At 47.8% G+C, this 16,301-nt stretch overlaps 1 protein-coding gene across 1 annotated transcript in view; it reads left to right on the top strand.

The window, feature by feature from the left end:
* Positions 1–89: 89 nt before the first annotated feature.
* Positions 90–16,301, top strand: part of TOP3A (DNA topoisomerase III alpha) — a 27,888-nt gene continuing 11,676 nt past the window's right edge. Inside the window, exons 1-11 of the mRNA XM_081805627.1 lie at positions 90–455; positions 4,327–4,386; positions 5,302–5,375; positions 6,221–6,296; positions 7,277–7,385; positions 8,405–8,548; positions 8,704–8,874; positions 9,145–9,245; positions 11,347–11,421; positions 12,674–12,756; positions 15,058–15,265. Coding sequence (XP_081661753.1) covers positions 276–455; positions 4,327–4,386; positions 5,302–5,375; positions 6,221–6,296; positions 7,277–7,385; positions 8,405–8,548; positions 8,704–8,874; positions 9,145–9,245; positions 11,347–11,421; positions 12,674–12,756; positions 15,058–15,265 — 1,281 coding nt within the window. The 5' untranslated portion in view covers positions 90–275. The remainder of the gene's footprint in view (positions 456–4,326; positions 4,387–5,301; positions 5,376–6,220; positions 6,297–7,276; positions 7,386–8,404; positions 8,549–8,703; positions 8,875–9,144; positions 9,246–11,346; positions 11,422–12,673; positions 12,757–15,057; positions 15,266–16,301) is intronic.

Here is a 16,301-nt window from a genome sequence, read left to right as displayed (position 1 = left end):
CTGGGAGTTGTAGTTCGCGGTCGTGTGGCGCTCGGGCGGGGCGGATGTAGCCCGAGAAGGCGGGCGGAAGCGGGACGCCTGCGGTGCGGGATTCCCGGCGGAGGCAGCGAGTGCAAAGCCCGGCGGGCTGAGGGGAGGTGACGGGCCGCAGAAGGTGGCGCTGGCGGCTCCCGGAGGCCCCAGTTCCCTTAGGACGGGGGCCAGGTGGACCTCACCTCTGGCTTCTCCAGCATGCGTGGGCACCCGGGGGGCGGCTGCGGGCGCGGGGCCTAGGGATGATCTTCCCGGTCGCCCGCTGCGCGCTCCGCTGGCTGAAACGGCCGGGAGCCCGCACCTTGTCCCGCGCTGCCATGGAGGTGGCCTTCCGAGGCGTGCGGAAAATTCTCTGTGTGGCCGAGAAAAACGACGCGGCCAAGGGGATCGCCGACCTGCTGTCCAACGGTCGCATGAGGCGGGTAAGGAGGCGTATTTCCGATCAGCTGTGCGGGTGAGGGAGCTGTCCCGATCCCCCAGCGGGACGGCGAGGCGCGCGCTGGGAATACACACGGAGGCCACTTCTCTCGCTTCTGGGTCATTGCATTGGCTTCCTGTCTTTTCCGAAAGATAGGCATGCAAAAGTATAGTGAGACGTTTCACCCGTGTTCTTGAAAACCTTGGCTCCTCCTCGTCCACAGCAGCGGTTCGCAAACTTGTCTGATGATCGGAACCAGCTGGGGCACCGGCTATTCTGTGGGTCTGGGGTGAGATCAGAGAAGTCTTTATCTTAACATTAGTCCCTGTGATTCGAAAACTCATTTGTTGGGAACCACTGACCAAAGTCCTTTGAGTTGGTAGTCAGGCTCTGTCCGAGCATTCCCAGCTAACAAGCTCTCCCCATCTCTGTCGCATCCCCCGCGTTCTGCAGCTGCACTGACTTTGCAGTCTGTGAACGCATATTGATGGGGCAGTACTGTCTAGGGTTTGGGATTAGAGCGAACATCAGCCCTATTCCTACTGGTACAAACTCCAAGAAACAGGCAAGTAAGGGATGAGAATGTGTCCTAGACACACTGGAGGTGCAAAGGAAGGGGAAGGTAAAAGATTTTGTATAAGAGTTGGCACAGAGGCGGCAAGAACTGTTCAGGAAAATCTGTCAAATTGAAGTGGATCGTGAAATGGTTTTCTGGAGGCCATTTCTAAGAGTATGGGGAAGAAGTTCCCTGCCCTTTTTTCTTTAAAGATTCCCAAGGTCCTTAGACCTCCATTTCTAGCTCCTGGATAGTGGGAGCAAGAGCTGATGTGTTGTAGAGTGCAGGCCTCTGACCCCTCACATGGAAAACTCCAGTAGCTTTCTCCCTAGCCTTTCACTCTTGAAATTCTCCATTGCCAAAGTGACTTTATAAAACACAGATATGACCCCAGTAATCCCCCACTTAAAACCTACATTGTTGGGGCGCCTGGGTGGCTCAGTCGTTAAGCGTCTGCCTTCGGCTCAGGTCATGATCTCAGGGTCCTGGGATCGAGCCCCGCATCGGGCTCCCTGCTCCACGGGAAGCCTGCTTCTCCCTCTTCCACTCCCCCTGCTTGTGTTCCCTCTCTCGCTGTGTCTCTCTCTGTCAAATAAATAAATAAAATTTAAAAAAAAACCCAAAAAACATTGTTTATCTCAATTAATGCAGAAAACGAAATTGATAAAAATTTAATCCCCTTCATGATAAAAGGCATTTTTGAAAATCCCATTACTAACTTTAGCTGGAGGGTGAAAGACTGAAAGCTTGCCCTCTGAGATCAGGAACGAGACAAGATTGCCTATTTTCCCCATTGCTATCCCAAATTACTAGAAGTTCTAGCTAAAGGAATTAGGCAAGAAAAATAAATCTAAATTGGAAAGAAGAATTAAAAATATGTCTATCTGCAGGACGCCTGGGTGGCTCAGTCGGTTAAGCATCTGCCTTCAGCCCAGGTCATGACGCCACGGTCCTGGGATGGTGTCCCACATCGGCTCTCTGCTCCGCAGGGCGTCTGCTTGTCCCTTCCCCACTGCCCCTCCTCCCTTCTCATGTGCTCTCTCTTTCTCTCAAATAGCTAAAATCTTAAAAAAAAATATGTCTGTTTGCAGACAACATGATCTTATAGAATAGAAACCCTAAAGAAGTCACGAAAGACCATTAGTGCTAATAAATTCGGCAAAGTTGCAGGATACAAGATCAACACACACAAATTAGTAGCAATGAACAATCGGAAAGAAAATTAAGAGAACTGTTCCATTTACAATAGCATTCAGAAGCACATTGAAAACTACAACCTTCTACGTGTGTACAGCTTTTTCATGGTTTTATTTTTTATATTCGGAAAGAGAAATCTTAATGAATCCTGCTATACATTAGCAGCAGCCGTGTGACAGTTCCTACAGAGTGCTTAGAGAAGGAACTTGTTTTGTTTGTTTTTTTAATAGAGTGGACAACACTGCAAAAGAGATCACAAAAGCTACATTCTTGGTCTGCCAGGTTGTTTTGTTTTTCTTTCTCCAGACTCCAGAACTACTGTAATTTGGGAGCATCCACTTTCCCTGAGCACCTCACGCAAATGGGGAATCGTACATAATTGTGCGCCATCCTCAGATGGGACTTGTAGGGGGGCAAGTTTGAAATGTCAGGAAAAACATTTCACATCCTCGAGGCTACCACTGGCAGAGGAGACCACCTGGAAGAGCCCTGTTGTGGGGTCACACGCATGTTATCAGACAAGTTATTTATCTTGAAAAGTATATCTAAAACAGTGGTTTTCAGACTGCGTTCCCAAGAGACCCAAGGGACAGTGAATGTGCACCTCAGGAGTCACTTGGGGCTGGGCTGGGGAGAGGTTGAGTAAGCCGACTTCAGCCTTGTTATATATCAGGGTCCATATTAGTGTTTGTTTGGGAGGGCTTCAGAGCTTTCTTAAAAAGTCAGAAACCATTTTCTCAAAAAAAAAGTTGCTGACACTGCTTCTCATAAAAAAAAGTCAGAAACTACTGATTAGACAGTTTCTATTCTCTATTACTAGAAGGGCTTAACTAGCAAGTGGAGTTTGTACAGAGGAATTTCTTTTCTTGGCGACATTGGCAACCAGTGAACTCTTTAAGTATCAGATACTAAAATAAAATCCCTGGGTGGCTCAGTCAGTTGGGCGTCTGTCTTCAGCTCGGGTGGTGATCTCGGGGTCCTCGGATCGAGCCCTGTGTCTGGCTCTGTGCTCAGTGGGGAGTCTGTTTGAGGATTCTCTCTCCCTGTGCCCCTTCCCCTGCTCATTTGTTCTCTCTCAAATAAAATCTTTTTTTAAAAAAAATCATCCATAACTCTGAAAAACAAACTGAGGGTTCTAGAGGGGAGGGGGGTGGGAGGATGGGTTGGCCTGGTGGTGGGTATTGAGGAGGGCACGTTCTTCATGGAGCACTGGGTGTTGTGCACGAACAATGAATCATGGAACACTTTATCTAGAACTAATGATGTAATGTATGGGAATTAACATAAGAATAAAAAAAAAAAAACAGACAAGGAGGAAAAAAAAAAAAAATCATCCCTATGCCTCAAAGATAACCTCATTTACTATTCCACTCGGAAAAATCATCTTTGTGAGACGGAGGAAGACTCTTCTCGACACTGACCCTTCTCTTGGCCCTTGAACATTTCTCCAGTTCCCAGTTGGCCATTTTCTTGTCTTCTGTGTAGTGTTGGTGCAAAACTCACATGTGTAACTACATTTAATGTCCCTATGGAGAAAAGTGGGACCTACTCCGAGAGGGTCTTATTCATCCATGATTACAAGCTAAGGAATTGCTTTATAGACTGGGTTCCAGTTCTGACTAGGGCTCATAGTGTTACTGGATTTTAGAGCCAGGGGAGAACCCAGAGGTAAATTTATTCAAAAGTAAATTGATGTTCAGAAAAGTGAACGACTTGCCTGTGTTCACAGTTGACAGGTACAATTGTACAGCCAGAAAGTAGTAAAAGTATATGGGGAAGAAGGAGAAAATTGTCAAGAGAATTATGTCCTAATCCTTCTTCTGCCTTTAATTTGTGACGTGACCTTGGACACATCCATTCTCATCCATGAAAAGATGTTATATTAGCCGACCTCAAGGTTACCTTCCAGCATAAAAACTCCATGGACTCTACCAATTGTGTGCTTGTAACTATTTCGAGGAGCCACTTGATAAATGGTCTTAGTAATATAGCCTAGTTTTTGTCTTTAGGAAATACTGTTACTTTTCAATATTATTGCTTACCAGTGTTCTGCTTCATCTTTAGGCTGAGGAATCCTTTGTTTTCAACGTAATCGATCAATTGTATTTTTGTTTCGTTATAGAGGGAAGGATTTTCAAAATTCAACAAGATCTATGAATTTGATTATCATCTATATGGCCAGGTAGGTGTCTTTTAGATCCGTGGGCCATTTTGGGGTATGTTCCTGGAGTTTTTCGTTATGGCTATAAAAAGAGCAGCTGTTTACTAGAGGTCGTCCCTAAACTCCTTGCATCTTGAGTTATTCGATCGAGAAGAATGAGCCTGGCCACTGTAGAATAAGTCACAATCTTTTAAGAATAACGATTGTTAAGACCTAAAGATCCCTGATGACAGGCAACCATTTTATCATTTATAAGGAAGTCACTTTTTAATTAAATGTGGTCCCATCTCTTTATAACAAGAAAGAAGCAAATACATAAGAGTTTGAGGAAACTTTAAATCCCATCAAAGGCATCATGGTGCTAGAATCAGAAAGGTGATTGCATTACTATGGCATTTGGCTTCAAGGAGACATATTTATGTTCATTTCTTCCTGATCATCTAGGTTTGGTTTTATTTTTTTACAGACTTTTTTTTTAGAGCCATTTTCGATTTTTAGAGCAAAATTGAGAGGGTGGTAGAGAGATTTCCTATAGAACCCCTGGCCCCCCCCAACACACATATACACACCGCCCACCCCCACCCCCACCCCATGGTCAACATCACTCACCAGAGTGATATATTTGTACAATCGAACCGACACTGGCACATCATAAGCAGCCAAAGTCCATACTTTACATTAGGGTTACCTCTTGGTATTGTATGTTCTACGGGTTTGGACAAAAGTATAACATGCATCCATCATTCTAACACCATGCGGAGTATTCCCACTGCCGCTAAAGTCCTCTGTGTTCCATCTGTTCATTCCTCCCCACCTCCCCCCGAGCCCCTGGCAACCCCCTTTTTTTTTTCCTTAATAGAAGTTTCTCCCTTTTATTTGGATGATCTGGCAAAATATAATTTCTAGAAGACTAATGTGAATTTTGTTATCGTTCAGAATGTTACCATGATAATGACTTCAGTTTCTGGACATTTGCTGGCCCATGATTTCCAGATGCAGTTTCGCAAATGGTCAGTACAATTCCTGGGGGAGGAACTTTCTGATTATTACAGTAAGTTGTGAAATGCTACAGGAATTTTGAGGCATGTTGATCTCACTGTAGAGCTTACAATACTCAGGCGACTGTCTCAGTCCATTCGGGCTGCTGTAACAAAATGTCATCAACTCGAGGGGCTCATGAACGACAGAAATTTATTTCTCCCAGTTCTGGCTGCTGGAAGTAGGAGATCAGGGTGCCGACACGGTCAGGTGAAGAGCTCTCTTCCCCGTTGTACTCTGCTGACCTCTCGCTGTGTCCTCACCTTGTGGCAGGACTTAGGGAGCTCTGTGAGGCCTCTTTTATAAGAATGGGATTTTAGAAATCCCGTTCATGAGGTAGCACCACCCTTGTGACAGAATCACCTGTGAGAGTCTCTCCCTTCTAACCCCATCACATTGGTGTTAGGATTCCAACATGTGCATTTTGAGGGGACGAAAACCATAGAGACCACAGCAGTGACCTAAGATCAACTGAACCATTGTGAATTTTTGCCCTACGTTTAGAATAAACAACCACTCTGAAGGGTATTTCCCTTAAAATAGCCAGACCTATTTCACGTAGTCCTTGGGTTACATTTATCCTGTTGCAGACATGAATGAAAGAGTCCCAGAATTTCTTCTTGGCCACTCCTGTTGTCACAGAAAGCAGGAAGGGCTTTGTACAGAGGGTCGTAGCCTTACTTTTAATTCTCTGGCGTTTTCATGTGGGACTTTTTCTGTTGGGGATCCATCACTGGAGCAATTTTTTCTCATTAAAATGGGGGACTTTCCATCCTGTGCTGAGGTTGGATATGTTGTGTTTTCATTTCTTTTCTAGGCAGAGCTGCAATCCCCTTGTCCTCTTTGAAGCAGAAATTGAAAAGTACTGCCCAGAGAATTTTGTAGACATCAAGGTAGGATGTTTTAGAAGACATGTGGCACTGGAGTTGAGCAGCTTCCAAGTACAAAATAATTGAACTGTGATTCCTGTGTTCTGAATGCATTAGAATTTAGAGATCAAGTTTCCCACCACACTTAGTACCATGATTTTATTTATTTTTTAACATACTTTTTAAAGATTTTATTTCTCTTAGAGAGAGAGAGAGAGAATGTGAGTGGGGGGAGGGGTAGAGGTAGAGGAAGACAGAGAATTCCAAGCAGACTCCACGATAAGCATGGAGCCCAGCTCAGGGCTCGATTCCACAACCCTGAGATCACAACCTGAACCAAAGGTCGGACGCTCAACCGACTGAGCCACCCAGGCGTCCCAGTACCATGCTTTTAAAAATTACTCCCACTCATCATATAAATGAGACCATTTAAACTAAGTAGCCAAGGAACTAAAGTAAGCTTTTTTGTAAGTAGTGGTTGTTTAAATCCTAGGGATAATATTGTTAAGTTATTAATCCTAGATTCAGCCCTAATTAACATGGAGAGACGACAAAGTGTAAAGGGTCATTTGACAGCAAGTTATGAGTTCTCAAGCAGTCAGGGCACCTATAATTAGTTCACTGCTAACTGGGAAGCCTTCTTGGGGGCAAAACTCAATTTAGGGATTTTTTTTCTTTTTTTTTTGGACCAGTTCATTAACAGAGCCATGAGAGTTACAAGTATGTGTTAGAACTGAGTTTCAGGTTTCATCAGACTAGGGTAGTTGTATTAAACCCTCCGGCTTCTAGAAGCTCACTTACAGGTCTGTGGTTCTAAGCTGGAGGATTGTACCGTTGGCCTTGGCGTCCTTAGAGGTGGTAAGAGCAGTTTCCCAGATCTCTCCTTCTCGCCAAGTTGCCATATTCCAAGAACATCACTAGTCTTCAGTCAGATCTCTTTAGCGGAGAGGTGTTAAGTGATTGCATTTGTGCTCTCCCTGCTCTTTCCCCGCTGGGAATTTCAGAAAACTCTGGAACGAGAGACTCGGCAGTGCCAGGCCCTGGTGATCTGGACCGACTGTGATAGAGAAGGTGAAAATATCGGGTTTGAAATTATCCACGTATGCAGGGCCGGTAAGTGCTGTGGCTTCTGAGTTTCCGTAGTTTGGGACCACAGAAGTAGATGGTTCCCCTGTGCGGACGGGCCGTGGCTGCGTTCCTCCCCAGAGAGTCCCTCCCCTGGATCCATCAGTTCTCCCCAGCTATGTGTCCTGGAGCAAGTTACTAAACCCTCGGGAGCCTCAGCTTTCTGGAAAGTCAGGCCAGTCTGACACAGCTGTTAGGGCTGCATAAGGACTAAATGAGTTAACCAGTGGCACAGACCATGTAGCCTAGGGCTTGTGACGTGTTAGGTCCAAGTACATGGCCAGCTCCTCGAGAGCAGGGACTTTGTATATCCTCTTTCTTTACGTATTGAATATTTCTAAGAGAACGTATACACGACATACGTGCAGTACGAAGAATAATTCTAGAATGTTGTGTTTGTCTGCTGTGTTCTTTGTACAGTGCCGGGATATTAACACGTACTTGTTGAAATGAATTTAAATGACTCGAACAGGGCTAATGACTTCAGGTAACTTAGAGGAAGTGATGTGTGGCCCATCCTCAGGCTTCAGAGAGTGGACGGCTTCCGTTTTCCCAAAGTGTGTTTGTGTTGAAAGCTGTAATGACTCCTGGGAATTTAAGCACATTAACTTTCAGGGACAGTGTACGTGTCCTGTGTTATTTCCATGCCAGGACGTAAAACTCCCCCGTAGGATCTTTCCATTGACAACGTTTTTATTTTCCGTAAGTGTCTAAGAGAGCAAGTGAGATTAGGATCTTGAGAGGCTCACCAAGAGAATAGCTGAGATTCACTTGAATCCCTAAAATTCATACCACTGTTATTTCTGACAACACTAAGTTTAGCGGTTATAGTGAAGTTTTCCTCTTAGGTGGCTAGGCATGCTGTTTATTTAACCTAATCAGAAAATTGGGTGCCTCACAGCGTCTTGAGATGGTTTTCCTTCCATTCAGGGTGGTTTAAGAAAAATGGGCCTTTTATGCTGGGACGGCAATGTGATTTGACTTTGACCTTGGTGATTCTTGCACAGTGAAGCCCAGTCTCCCGGTGCTGAGAGCCCGTTTCTCTGAGATCACCCCCCGAGCCGTCCGGGTGGCCTGTGAAAACCTGACCGAGCCCGATCAGAGAGTGAGCGATGCCGTGGACGTGAGGCAGGAGCTGGACCTGAGGATTGGTGAGCCACCGGTGAACTCCTGGGCGCCCACGTGGCACACTGGGTGTTGGGTTACAGAACTGAGAATGACGTTCGTGTGTAAGTACGTGCAACTAGCTTTGATCTTACAGTCCACCACTTTCTCCTTCCTTCTTCCTTCCTCCCTCACTTTCTAGGAGCTGCCTTCACTAGGTTCCAAACCCTGAGGCTTCAGAGGATTTTTCCAGAAGTGTTGGCAGAGCAGCTGATCAGTTACGGCAGCTGCCAGTTCCCGACCCTGGGGTTCGTGGTGGAGAGGTTCAAAGCCATTCAGGCTTTTGTGCCAGAAACCTTCCACAAAATTAAAGGTAAGGCTGGGGGAGTTGTTTATGGTGTGGAGCCCAAGGGCCCGGGAAGAACCGGGAGCGTAAATGGCACTAATTAACTTTTTCAGCCTTGCTGTCCTTCCTCCCACCCCGTTACAAGGTTCAGAATCCACTTAGTTTTCTTAGGGACCCAAAATATTCCCAGAGCAATGTTTCATATCCCTTTGGACTTCCACTGCAATATACTTTCTCCTCTCTGTCCTATCATATGGCTTCCGTGAGTCACGGCCTTCCCGTTTGTCCCCAATACAGTAACTCATGACCACAAAGATGGAGTCGTAGATTTCAACTGGAAAAGGCATCGTCTCTTTAACCACACGGCTTGTCTTGTCCTCTACCAGCTGTGCATGGAGGTAAGAAATATTTGGAATTTTAATGATCTGGGAAAACCGTTCTGTAGGTTCCCAAGCCAGTCCTTCTCTTAGGGGAGGTGATCCTGCTCCATTTTCCTTCTGAACCATAGCTTTCCGCTTGCATCTCAGTATCATTTTTGGGGAACCAATAAGACCGGAACTCCATGAAAACAACGCTCAACAATCTGAAAGTAAAGGGTCTGTAGACCTTTTAGATGAAGTCAGAAACTGTAAGAACTGTATAGCTTCAGTCTCTCCCTGCAGCAGAATGCTGTCACCGGAGATAACTCGGGATCTTCTAGAGCAGTCTAGAACAGTAGACTTCTAGAGCTGGAAGGAGTTTAGACAGTATCTGGTCCAGCCTCCTCTTCCACTGGTCGGATGAGGAGATCTAGAGAGAAGAAAGTCACAAATGAACAAGTGAATTTCATACGGGGACTGATGCCAGGAAGTAAAAGGGTAAAGGAACAGAAACCTGCCTTGGGGGCGGGGGGCAGGGAGCGGGAATGTTCTAGATGGGGTGGTCAGGGAAGGCCTCTCACGGTGACCTCTGAGTGAAGGTCAGGGTGATTAGCAGGAGGCAGCCAGCCACAGGAGAGCCTGGGGGAAGCACGGATCAGGAGAGCGCAGCACGTCAGAGGACCACGGGCCGGTCAGTGGCCGAGTTGCGACCCTCGGACCGATCGTCCACACAGTGGTGCTCAAGGAAAGCTCAGAGATCTCTGCTTCGATGGGTCATGTGTGCCCTTGGCCGAAGGCCCCAGGCAGGTTTCTTAGTGATTTGGGAAGGGGGATGGTAACTTGTGAGCAGCTGCTACAGTGCCAGACAGTCTTACGTGATTTTATTCAGTCCTCCTGGTGCCGTGAGGGTGGTGATGCTGTCCCCACCTTACAGGCGATGTGGGAGGAAGTTAAGTAACCTGTGCACAGACTCTCTGGAGCTAATGAGGAGCAGAGCACGGCTGGATCCCCGTGTATGTGACTATCCAGCCCCTTCTGCAGACCACACTGCCTCCCAGGAGTCACTCTCCCCACTGCTCCACCCTTTGACCCTAGAGGTCACGCAACCACTGGCATGTCTGTGACACTGCACATTTATCTGTTAATAAAAGAGAGCTGTCCTTTTTCTACTTCGCTAGAATGTGGTGCAGGAAAGCCTGGCAAGTTGGATACTTTCGCGTTCCTTGTAAAGAGCACCTGGAGCCAACTCCCATTTGCGGAGAGAAATGTGGATTTTGAAATACAAATGTCCTCATCAACAAATCAGTTAGACTGAGTTCTTTATCCATTTATAGTCTCTTAAAAGTCTGAAGTTGGGCAGGGCGCCTGGGAGGCTCAGTCGGTTAAGCATCCGGCTCTTGATTTCAGCTCAGGTCATGATCTCAGGGTTGTGAGATTGAGCCCCACGTCGGGGTCCACGCTGGACATGGAGCCTGCTTAAGATTCTCTCTGTCTCCCTCTGCCCCTCCCTACCCTGCTCTCTGTCCCAAAAAAAGAAAAGAAAAAGTGTGAAGTCAGTCTTTTTTTTTTTTTTTAAAGATTTTATTTATTTATTTGACAGAGACAGAGATAGCGAGAGCAGGAACACAAGCAGCGGGAGGGGGAGAGGGAGAAGCAGGCTTCCCGCCGAGCAGAGAGCCCGATGCGGGACTCGATCCCAGGACCCCGGGATCATGACCTGAGCCGAAGGCAGACGCTTAACGACTGAGCCACCCAGGCGCCCAGTGTGAAGTCAGTCTTAAGATTGAGTTCTCCAGCTTGTAGTGTATAATTTCTCCTATTTCTGACTTGGTATTATCCTGAATTTAAAAAAAGGAAAACGTACACCGCACGTATAGATAGGAAACGGTTCTTCAGAGATGCACAGGCTGTTGTGAGGGCTTATGAAGTTGCCCGTCAAAGCCTTGGTTTGAGCGGGAAGGTGGTGATGTCTCCACCACCCTGTGGGCTACAAGCCGACCTCACTCGAGGTCCTCTCCCGGCCGGAGCAGGGACCTCTGCTGGTGGTGTCGTCCAGAATGGTGAGCTGAGGCTGCCGCAGGAATGTTGGAGAAGGTGCACCAACAGGTTACTATGGCCTCTGCTTTTTCTGGCTTTCTAGGATCCCAGGGCAACCGTGGTGGAGGTCAGGTCTAAGGCAAAGAGCAAGTGGAGGCCTCAAGCGTTGGACACTGTGGTATGTTCCGGAAGAGTGTGCCAGGGGCTCAGGAGCGCTGACTTCCTGTGGTGGGGACCCGGTTTCTGCGGCAGAGAGTGGCCCAGTGGCAGGAAACATCACCCTTAACGGGGCCGTGTAGGAAAGTGCTTGGGAAGAAAAAAGCCCCCAAACAGGGCCTGCTTAGTCTTCTAATGCTGGGGTTTGGTTTTTTTGTTTGTTTGTACGTTAATAAATGCAGTATAGTTGCTTTGTGGGGGTTTGGGGGGCATCAAGAGGAAGACACATCACCCCTCACCTTGCCAGCCTTACGCAATCTCTGATACAATCGGAGTGTCTTCCTCTTTTTTCATACGCGTGTAGTTTACATTGTTGTAATTGGAATAGGTTGTTTTTTCCGCCCAAGCATTTTTTTTAATGTTTCTGCATAATCTGTATACACATCATTTTTAAAGATCTGCATTAATAGCCTACTTTAAAGGGAACAGAGTTTTTCAAATTTTTAGACCCAGGAGGAGCCACCCCCGTTGGACATAACTTGGAGTTGACTACCCTGGGGCGGGGGGTGCCCCTTCCCAAAGACCGCTTTGCAGGGAAATTCAGAGTATAGTTTCTGTCGGGATTCACCCTAGAGATTGAACATACAGAGCAAGCAGGCTAAGGGAAACATGCAGGGACTGGTGGGCAGTGTATTCTTTATCTGTGGCGTGGCATGGTGTGTGTGCGTGTGTGGTTGGATTGACAAGGGGAGAGTTACGGATTGATTTCCTGCAACAGACATAAGGGTATTATTCCTCACTGGTTAAGTATGCTTTCACACACAGCCATCAGCATTGATGGAATGTCACCAAGGGGAAGGACAGCCAATTATCTCCCAGGAGTTCTTGAAGAATGGTATTCGTCACCAGGAGAAGTTACTAGGGCCCGGGTGGTGTTCCCAAAGTGCGGTTCCCAGAATGCCTGTATTAGAATCTGTGTATTACCTGGCTTGTTGAAAAATGCTGATTTCTGGCCTCTATCCCAGCCCTCTTCTGTCAGTGCTCAGGGCCCGGGAGTCTGTTGCCTCCCTGGGTGATTCTTGCTTCTGCCCATCAGATCTACCCCGGCCCTGCCCAGCAGGCCCAGAAAGCTTTCCTCAGCACAGTCTTTCCCCCTCTGTGTGACAGCAGCTGGAGTGACAGGGGCCAGACATTTGTGAAGATGAGTTGTGTGGCCGTGCTGTGCCCTCTGACTCCTGCACTACGCCCTAACTTGCCTGTGACACGTTTAACAGGAGCTTGAGAAGCTGGCTTCTCGAAAGTTGAGAATAAATGCTAAAGAAACCATGAGGATTGCCGAAAAGCTCTACACTCAAGGGTAAATATTCCACATTTGGGAATAGAATTCAGTGCATCTTTGTCAGGGTGAAATACTTTATTTTATTTATTTTTAGAGAGGGGGGCGCAGAGGGAGAGCGAGAATCTTTTTTTTTTTTTTTAAGATTCTAATTATTTATTTGACAGAGCGAGACATAGCAGGAGAGGGAACACAGGCAAAGGGAGTGGGAGAGGGAGAAGCAGGCTTCTCGAAGAGCAGGGAGTCCGGTGTGGGGCTCGATCCCAGGACCCTGGGATCATGACCTGAGCCGAAGGCAGACACTTAACGACTGATGCACCCAGGCGCCCCAGGAGAGCGAGAATCTTTTTTTTTTTTTTAAAGGTTTTATTTATTTATTTATTAGAGAGAGAGAATGAGAGAGAGAGAGAGCATGAGAGCGGGGAGGGTCAGAGGGAGAAGCAGACTCCCCGCCGAGCAGGGAGCCCGATGTGGGACTTGATCCTGAGACTCCAGGATCATGACTTGAGCTGAAGGCAGTCGCTTAACCAACTGAGCCACCCAGGCGCCCCGGAGAGCGAGAATCTTAAGCAGGCTTCACACTCAGCATAGAGCCCAACGCAGGGCTCAGTCTCACACCCCTGAGATGATGATCTGAGCCAAAATCAAGAGTCAGACACTTAACTGACTGAGCCACCAGGCGCCCCATTTTATTTTATTTTTTAAAAGGATTTTATTTTGGGGGCGCCTGGGTGGCTCAGTTGGTTAAGCGACTACCTTCGGCTCAGGTCATGATCCTGGAGTCCCTGGATCGAGTCCCGCATCGGGCTCCCTGGTCGGCAGGGAGTCTGCATCTCCCTCTCCCACTCCCCCTGCTTGTGTTCCCTCTCTCACTGTGTCTTTCTCTGTCAAATAAATAAATAAAATCTTAAAAAAAAAAAAAAAAGGATTTTATTTTTAAGGAATCTCCACGCCCAACATGGGGCTCGAACTCACAACCCCAAGATCAAGAGTCACACAGTCACCCACTGAGCCAGCCAGGGGCCCCAGGGTAAAACATTTTAGAGCTTATGGGAAAATACAGACTGTCTAGACATCACCTGAACTCTGAAGTAAAAGAATTTTGACACTTTTCTTTTCTTTTTTTAAGATTTTATTTATTTATTTGACAAAGAGAGACACACAGAGAGAGGGAACACAAGCAGGGGGAGTGGGAGAGGGAGAAGCAGGCTTCCCGCCAAGCAGGGAGCCCGATGTGGGGCTCGATCCCAGGACCCTGGGATCATGACCCAAGTTGAAGGCAGACACTCAACGACTGAGCCACCCAGGCGCCCTGACGCTCACTTTTCTGATATGGAAAAGGCATTTCAAAATCACTTCCTAAAATAAGAGCCCATAGAGTGAATTCCCATCCCACTGTTGACCTCTCAGCAGCTGCCCCCAGGGCCTTGGCAGGTGGCACACAGCACCTTTGGGAGTCGTTTGCCATCGTAAACCATCCAGGGACAGTGTGGTCCTCGCAACCAGTGTGACAGCCACTCACCACAGGGGACTGTTGAACACTTGAAATTTGGGATGTGCTGTAAGTGTAAAATATGCACTGGGTTTTGAAGACTTGTATGGAAACAAGAATGTAAATTATCTCATTAATGCTGTTTAAGTGGCCAGTAAAAAAATGTTAAATTACATGGAGGGTCCACATTATGGTTTATTAGGCAGCATTATTCTTTCTTTGTTTTTTTTTTAAACATTTATTTTTTAATTTTTTTTCAAGATTTTATTTACTTATTTGAGAGAGAGAGAGGGCTGAGCGGAGGGGCAGAGGGAAAAGCAGATTCCCTGCTGAGCAGGGAGCCCAACCTGGAACTTGATCCCAGGGCCCTGAGATCATGACCTGAGCCGAAGGCAGATGCTTAACTGATGGAGCCACCCAGGTGCCCCCCAGCATTATTCTTTCTGTGCTCGAAGCGAAGTCGTAGAAGCAGGCTCCGTTGCCACTGTCAAGGCCGTGCGGGTCACTGGCAGAGCGACGAGGGATCGGGCCGGGGCTGTGTCCCCGGCCACACAGGTGCTGGCAGGCCTAGCGGGAGTGTGTCCCGCCCCGTGCTGCCCCCTCACGCTCTGGCTTCTCGGAGCATCTCAGCCAGCGAGCCTGCTGTTGCTCACCCCATTGTGGGTCCCATGTGAGAACCTTCCTCAGCAGAGGGAAACTAGGTTGCCTTCCGTTGAGCCCGCTAAGGCAGATGGGGCAGGACAGGTGTCTCCAGGGGTTTCCAGTCTAATTCAGCTGTTTCTAGAGCAATTAAAGCAATTTCTTTTTCTCTTTGTTTGTCTTTGTTCTAGGTACATCAGCTATCCTCGTACTGAAACAAACATCTTCCCCAAAGACTTGAACCTGACCGTGCTGGTGGAGCAGCAGACCCTGGATCCGCGCTGGGGGGCCTTCGCCCAGAGCATTCTAGAGCGGGGTGGCCCCACTCCACGCAACGGGAACAAGTCTGACCAAGCTCACCCTCCCATCCACCCCACCAAATACACCGACAGCTTGCAGGTCGGTTTCCCTAACCCCGCCTCCTGGAACCCATGGGGAAGCGAGGGGTCAGTAGCACTTGATTGTACTCTGCGGGCTCTTACTTCAGGAACGAAGTGATTTTGAAATAGCTCTTACATTTTAGCAAAGAGATGTCAGTGTCAAAATTCTCTTGCTTCACCATCCTGCTTGGCTTCCATGAGCCCCCTCCCGCCCCCCAGGTTGGGTCTACTCTGTGCAGCCCCACTTCCCGCTCTGTCAGACCCTCCACACCTGTCTGGGCAGTTCATCTTCCCTGTGCCTTTGCGCAGCCCCCATGGGGCCTCCCCAGACTGGACCGGGTTCCATTGCCGTCCTGAGGCGGTGACACCCTGACACTGGCCTCCTGTCGCGGTCCAGCGGCGGCAGGGCTTTGAGGCAGCCCTGAGAAAGCTCAGGCATCTCACCTGCTCCCGCCCTTCCTCAGCTGGGGGATGCACTCCGTGAGGCCAAGCTGGTTGGGCCTGTTTGCAGGCTTATTGCAAAGCTAAATCCGGTCTGGTCTTTGTTTCCTTCTTTTATTAATACATACGTTCTTCTCTGGCTTTAAATGTGGTATGTGTTCGTTTTAGACAGTTTAGGAAATTCAGAAGATTATAAGGAAGAAACATTTGCCGTTTCCCCATATGCTGAAATATTTTCAAGTACGACACTTAATGATCGCGTAGATATACCATAATTTATTTTGCCAAATGTGTTTTTTTTTTTTTTAAAGATTTTTTATTTATTTATTTGACAGAGAGAGACACAGCGAGAGAGGGAACACAAGCAGGGGGAGTGGGAGAGGGAGAAGCAGGCTCCCTGCAGAGCAGGGAGCCCGATGCGGGACTCGATCCCAGGACCCTGGGATCATGACCTGAGCCGAAGGCAGTCGCTTAACCAACTGAGCCACCCAGGCGCCTGCCAAATGTGTTTTTTAAGAATAAATTGCCCCCCAAGGGCGCCTGGGTGGCTCAGACGGTTGAGTGTCTGCCTTCGGCTCAGGTCATGATCCCGGGGTCCTGGGATCGAGTCCTGC

The sequence above is a fragment of the Leptonychotes weddellii genome, chromosome 15 (genome assembly GCF_054177405.1).
Source record: "Leptonychotes weddellii isolate Sample4059 chromosome 15, ASM5417740v2, whole genome shotgun sequence".
In the NCBI taxonomy this organism is placed as follows: Eukaryota; Metazoa; Chordata; class Mammalia; order Carnivora; family Phocidae; genus Leptonychotes; species Leptonychotes weddellii.
Note: the sequence above shows the minus strand (reverse complement) of the source record. Positions and strands in the feature narration are given on the sequence as shown.